The 7,191-nt window shown below is 30.7% G+C and overlaps 1 protein-coding gene across 1 annotated transcript; it reads left to right on the top strand.

The window, feature by feature from the left end:
* Positions 1-1,611: 1,611 nt before the first annotated feature.
* LOC140981780 (sugar transport protein 8-like) lies at positions 1,612-3,546 on the top strand. The gene is made up of 4 exons (XM_073448244.1): positions 1,612-1,806; positions 1,880-2,199; positions 2,288-2,914; positions 3,026-3,546. The coding sequence occupies exons 1-4, from the start codon at positions 1,668-1,670 to the stop codon at positions 3,446-3,448; spliced, it is 1,509 nt and encodes a 502-aa protein (XP_073304345.1). The 5' UTR covers positions 1,612-1,667; the 3' UTR covers positions 3,449-3,546.
* Positions 3,547-7,191: the final 3,645 nt, after the last annotated feature.

Here is a 7,191-nt window from a genome sequence, read left to right as displayed (position 1 = left end):
TTAGAAAAACCAAAGTTTCTTCCAAAAAAATTAACAAAATTCCGGATAGCATCAACCAAATATTTTTAATTAAAACAAACCTGAAACGACAAAAAAAATAACTTAATAAAATTTGTGATTACATTTTAAAGGAATATGCTCATCCAATTTTCTATCACCTTTTAATTTCCCCATATTCTGCTTTTTGGAAGAAAAATATTTCTTCCTTTTTTGAATTTTTTAAAAAAATTATAATTTTAATGGAGCCATCAACTTTTGTCCTTTTTTGAAATTTTAAAAAAAATAATTTTAAAATTATTATAATAATTTGAATTAACGATTTACATCAAACGAGAATGAATAACAAGTGGTGGTTGTTTCGTTGACAAAGTCACCATTATTCAAAGACTTCCACGTGGAAATCAATGATTTGCAGATGGTCGAATCCAAATCTAAAACGACAAATTGAGTTGGTAAGTTAGATGATCCGATTAACTTCAAAATTGGATCTGCATGTCTCTATTGTGATGACTCTGGCACGTGCGATTATGTTATTAAATATTAAATTTTCTAAATATTCTATATTTTCTACCTTCTAAAGAGCGAGTCGAGTTTGTTTGTCTAAGCTCTCAAACGAAGCTCAGTATTTTGTTTGCTTTGGCTAGATTATTATAGATTTTGGAAATCAAAATAAGTAGTCTATGATTGCTCGATGCTCCAAAAATCGACCATGGAACATGTCTTGAGTTCAAAATCTATTATATATAAAATTATCGAACTTGAAGTCGAAATATTCAATAAAATTCTCTTGTAATTTACTTTATAGATAATTATTTTAACTCGACTCGGCCTGACTATTCGGGCAGATTTTGGATCGTTTTGGGAGGGCCCAATTAGGTTTTCCAATAATTCAGAATTTTTAATTGGGCCCTCTGGTCTGTTTGATGCAAATATGGGCCCATCATTGGAGCAAGAGATTCAATCTTTTTTTTTTTAATAATAATGATACGATAAATGTATCATACAACAATATTTATATTAATTATCTCTTAAGAATTTGTTATTATCTCATGAAATTTTACATTGAATTTATCATTCGATTTTGATAAATGGATTTTTTGTATTGAATTTTTTATGGTGTAAGAATTGTTTTACAAATTTGGTTGTATATATAACATTACTTAATAGTTGATTATATAAATTTGATTTTGCACGATTATACACAATTATCTATTTACAGATTACAAAGTAAATCATAAAATATAAAGTAAAAGGAAATTCTTGTATTATATGAATTTGATTTTTCACGATTATACACTATTATCTATTTACAGTTAACAAAGTAAATCATAAAATATAAAGTAAAAGGAAATTCGTATAATTTATATTGATCTATTACATTTTGATAAAAGTTTATTTTTACAGATTTTAATTTTGTTTAAAACATTATCAAATTCGCAAAAGATTCCTATTTTTGGGGTAGAACTAATTCATACCTATTATCCAATTAGGATATGGACCTATACATACATACATACATACATATATATATATATATATATATATACACACACACACACACGCACGCACCATCTTCTCCTCATTGTTTTCACGTACTGAACAAAACTCAGGCAACTAGCGAGAAGTGAAATCGATCTTTAATTTTTCTTGTGATCATAAAAACGTCAATGGCACCAGCAATCACACCTATTCGGAGCATTGGCGGAGATGTCAACTCCCCGGCCAAGCTCACCAAACAGGTGGTGGTATGTTCCATCATCGCTGCCTTTGGAGGTCTCATGTTCGGATATGATATTGGCATATCTGGTACGTAATAAATGCAAGACGATTAACTCAAAATTAAACTATACATGTTATTTAACAATTTAATTGCATGCAGGAGGAGTGACGTCCATGGATGATTTCTTGTTGAAGTTCTTTCCAGTTGTTTACGAAAAGAAGCATAGAGTTAAGGAAGACAACTACTGCAAATATAATGACCAGACACTTCAACTCTTCACGTCTTCTTTATACTTGGCAGCTGTTGTTTGTAGTTTCTTCGCATCTTTTTGTTGCAAGAAGTTGGGCCGCAAACGCACCATGCAGATGGCCGCCGCCTTCTTCTTCGTCGGAGTTATTCTCAACGCCGCTTCTTTGAATCTTCCTATGCTTATAATCGGCCGTCTTTGTTTGGGTGCTGGCGTTGGGTTCGGGAACCAGGTATGTGTATATATATATAAAGTCAGATCCAAATCGAAGTAATACATATGATATAATTTTATTTTATCAAAAATATTTTTGATTGCAGGCAGTGCCGCTGTTTATATCAGAAATCGCTCCGGCAAAATACAGAGGAGGTTTAAACATATGCTTTCAGATGATGATCACCGTAGGCATCTTGATTGCTAATTTAGTCAACTATATCACAACAAATATCCATCCTTATGGCTGGAGAATATCTCTTGGCGGTGCTGCACTGCCAGCCATTTTCCTCGGTCTAGGCTCCCTTCTCATTATAGAAACACCCGCTAGCCTGATCGAGCGTGACCAGACGGAGGAAGGCTTAAGCGCTCTCAAGAAAATCCGAGGTGTAGAAGATGTCGATAAGGAGTACAGTGAAATTCTACAAGCCACAGAAATTGCGAAGAAGATCAAGCACCCTTTTAGGAACATGATGAAACGATCCAGTTTTCCACAACTCTTCTGCGGCACGATTCTTCAAGTATTCCAACAATTTACAGGGATTAATGTGATAATGTTTTATGCTCCCGTCCTCTTTCAGACTATGGGGATTTCGGGAGATGCATCTTTGCTGTCAGCTGTTGTCACGGGCTCTATCAATTGTCTTTCGACTTTGGTCGCAATCTTTGGAGTTGATAGAGTTGGAAGAAGATTTTTACTTATTGAAGCCGCCATCCAAATGCTTATTTCTCAGGTAAATTCTTAATAATCCGAGAACATATGTACAACAGAATAATAATAATAATAATAATAATAATCCCTTTTACCATGATTCTTATGAATGCATAAATAAATTTATATGCAGGGTTTGACCGGAGCAATTCTCGCAACCCAATTGCACTCAACAAACGCCATACCTAAGCTCTATGCCATTATAGTCGTGCTCCTAATCTGCGTATTTGTCTCGGGTTTCGCCTGGTCTTGGGGTCCTCTCTGTTGGTTGATTCCAAGTGAGATCTTCCCATTGGAAACACGAACATCGGGCTTCTTCTTTGCGGTGAGCACGAACATGATATGCACATTCATCGTAGCTCAAGCCTTTCTGACGATGCTGTGCCACATGAGGTCGAGCATCTTCTTCTTCTTCGCTGCATGGATTGTTGTCATGGGAAGCTTTGCTGCGTTCTTGCTGCCAGAAACCAAGGGAATTCCCATCGATGAGATGAATGAAAGAGTTTGGAAGAAACATTGGTTCTGGCGTAGATATTTTGATGATGAAATTAAATAGAATCACAAGTGTAAAAATCATTCTTTAAAAAAAATTTAATATGAATGACTGAATGTATACAATAGAGCAACAAAAAAATATAATTCAAGAATATTCAATTATCTTATGATCTATCAATCAGTAAAATTCAAGAACATACACGTGTGATGATAAATGTAATTATCCCATGATTTATGAATCAGTAAAATTTTAGGAAAAATAATAATTTAAGAAACGTATGACACAAATAATTTATTCCAACCACACAATCTTCTCAGTTCTCACGCAACCGTGCACATCAAAGGGAGTATCAACCATCGAATTCTATATGAATCAATTTCGTTGTAACTTGACTATTCATGTCAAGAAAAAAAATATAGTTTTAACATAAAAAATAATATTTTTAATGAATTAAATCATGTTAGAGATCTGTCTCACAAAATTGATTCGTTAAACTGTCTCATCTTATATGACACCAAACATATTATATCATCGTACCTTGAATGCGATTATATGTTGATTAAATAATTCGAATTACATCCATCAAAAGTTTTAAAACGTCAAATGATATTGTATTATATTTGATCATGAAAATATATACACTTGGCTCCCTATTTCAATCCAACTACAGCTAGGCTTTTCTTTTTGTTTGCTCTAAATTTTGCGGACGTACTAGATGTCGTTTTGACACCAATTTATGAAATGAAATAAAAATTGGATCCCGATTCGAACTTTGATTATACATTATCTTCTGTTTTGCTGGAAAAACAAAGAGAATTCTTCAAATGGTACAAAGACATGGTTATTGCACTAAAAATCATTCGTACATGATCAAATATATATAACCTAAAAATTTGGAAATAAACGTTGAAAACTTGAAATTGATGAGCTTAAATACGAACAAGATGCTGAAAATGAACATTGAAATTCTCAGTCTTTGATGTGATTTTGTCGTTTGAATGAGTTGTTTCATTTAGAGGTGTCAATTCGGATAGGTTGGGTCGGGTTGAGCAATAATACTATTAAATAATAATAATAATAATATTTTCATTTACACACATAATAACAAAATATCTCTCAAATATATGATTTAAATTTGAAAGTCTAATGGTAGAAAAATAAAATATATTTACTAAATCAACCCAATCTGACCCGAACCCGAAAACCCCAAACCCAAATTTGATTTTTTTCGAGTTGAACCGTATCGAATTGATGAGTTGTATTTGATTTTGACACCCTTAGTTTCATTTCTATTCCTCTTATGTCCAAGTCTCCCCCGACGGTTGCTACACGACGTGGATGATCAGTTATTGGGCCGAGACTTGGTCAATCCAAATGCCCATCATTTCATCGCACAAATTCTTTTTCCTAATGGGCCAGAATCAAATCTCTTTGTTTTGGGCCACCATTTTTATTTTATGGCCAACACTATTTAATTTGTTAAAATCAAAAATTTATTTATCAATCTTGTATTAAATTCTTACATCTTATTCTTCTACTCATTAAAAAAAAAATCTCTCAAAACATTTTTTAATGAAAGCTAAATTTATGCAAATTTAAAAGAGAACTTATTAAAATTCAGATAATTTAATCTTTTACAGTAAAAAATCTTTTATACAAGCACACGATGCGTATCAACGTATATTAAGTATAACATATAATTCAAGTATAATATATAATGTTAGGTAGGTGGAAGAAAATTATATATTGTTAAATCATTAATGATATTCAACGTATGAAAGTAACTCATGCGGGCAAGGTAAATGATTTACCAATGCTCAATGTAATAGGAAAATATTGTGGCATCAGCGACGTGGCTCACTTCATTTGTTCAAATGGAGATTAAATAACACAATTATTATACTATTGCCACTTGTTACATAAGCTTTATAGGATATTAATCAGCAATTGTAGCACGTCTCCAACATAATATATATATATATAATTTTGGTACGATGATCCACTGAAATGACGTTCATTTATTAGATGTATGATATCTTAATTTAGTCGTGCTTACATAAATATTCATAGTGGATGTTTATCGTATATATACATATATATAACAGTAAAGAAGTATATTATTATGAGACATGAAATTTATAGGTTGTAATTGGATTGATGGATTTCAAAACTATAGATTTCGAATATATTCAAATATATTTTTTTAGTTTTGAGAAAGAAGAACAAACTTCAAATCTACACCTTTTATGTTTACATATTGTTTCATGTTAGTTATGATGGATTTCAAGTTAACCCAATAACGGATATATTTGAAATTCATTCTACTCTTGTGTTACAATTGTGTAAATAAGTAATATATGGATTTAAGATTTCAGCTATTACTTTATTGTTAACGATAAAAATAATCGAAATCCGTCTATCCAAATAAGCTATGATATTTTTGAAAACAACATGTATAATATTGTACGTGATCATAAAATATGTCTTAATGACAACGTAAATATAGTTAGTCATACACTCAAAACGAAAAGTATGTACTTTAAATTCCCATAAACTATTGATTATTGACATACTATGTAATATAATATATAATATAATATAATATAATATAATAGTAAAAATCTACAGACCTGAATGCACTTCATGCCAACTATTTAAACCTATAATATCTATCAAATTAACACACAGAACCAATGCTCTCTAATTCATTGTTCAGTCCCACATATCATATAGTTGTTAAAAATATTAAAATTAAAATTTATAATTTTGTATATTTTGGGGAAAATATATTATGATACGATATTTGGCTTCGTGTTCCTTCCCGTATTGCGTGTTAAGTCCACAATTTCACAAGCTTAAGGTACAAATTCCTCAAGCAAGATTTCAAGGTTTTCGTGATGAAGGTACGTCATATAAAGATGAATGATTTACAAAATATGTATAATCATGGGTGTTACTCGCCACTATAATTTTCTTTTTATAAAAATCTAAAATTCCGTGAAAACCGAAGTAGTTTTTTTTTTTTTTTTTTTTTTTTTTTTTTTTTTTTTTNTACAACCGGAGACCTCATATCAAATATAAGATTTGAGTGTCGGATGAACTACGAGTTATCGACAAAATCGAAGTAGCTTTTGAAGTTCATTATTTTTGTAAATGCCAATTGATTTAATTGATGAAGAAATTATCGTTGATATTTTTTCTAGATGAGTTTAGTATGATTTATTAGACGTTACGGTAAATCTTCTCTTAAATTTTTTTTTAAAAAAATTTACAATTGTTTTTTCATATGTAAAAATGTCAATCATACGATATATCGACAAAATTTTAGTTAGAAACATATTATTAGGGTTTGAACGCAAATCCTCTATGATTTGTGTAATTTAAAGCAAAAGTTAAAAAGAGACTTGCGTGCAATTCAATCTCATCTTAATCTTAATAAAATAGACTAAACTTTTATGTACTTAAAATTAAAATTGGTCTTAGGACGACTGAAAAAATTAATCTGTAAAATCAACTTTAGTGTAAGATTTATTGTCGCATCAAAAGTTAAAAACTCATAATTTTTATAAAACTCTCAACACATTTATAAAAAAAACCCAAAATTTTTTGTGACAATTTTAGTATTTTTGTAATCGAGAATCCTGGGGTGACATATACATGAGCTAACATGTGTGTCATGTTAGCACCACAACGACGTCATATCTGGAGAAACAACTCGAAATAATCAAAGATTGCTTATTGAGAATGAAATTTTATAATTATAGGTACAAGATTAAATTTCACATAGACAAATAATCGAAAAA

Source organism: Primulina huaijiensis, chromosome 7 (genome assembly GCF_012295235.1).
Source record: "Primulina huaijiensis isolate GDHJ02 chromosome 7, ASM1229523v2, whole genome shotgun sequence".
In the NCBI taxonomy this organism is placed as follows: Eukaryota; Viridiplantae; Streptophyta; class Magnoliopsida; order Lamiales; family Gesneriaceae; genus Primulina; species Primulina huaijiensis.
This window is presented reverse-complemented; position numbering and strand designations above follow the sequence as displayed.

What these genes read in the sequence shown, in the direction of transcription:
- LOC140981780 (XM_073448244.1), top strand. Translation starts at nt 1,668, where the DNA reads ATGGCACCAGCAATCACACCTATTCGGAGCATTGGCGGAGATGTCAAC. An exon ending in GCGTTGGGTTCGGGAACCAG is followed by an intron (nt 2,200 to 2,287) that starts GTATGTGTATAT and finishes TTTTGATTGCAG; the next exon opens with GCAGTGCCGCTGTTTATATC. An exon ending in TCCAAATGCTTATTTCTCAG is followed by an intron (nt 2,915 to 3,025) that starts GTAAATTCTTAA and finishes ATTTATATGCAG; the next exon opens with GGTTTGACCGGAGCAATTCT.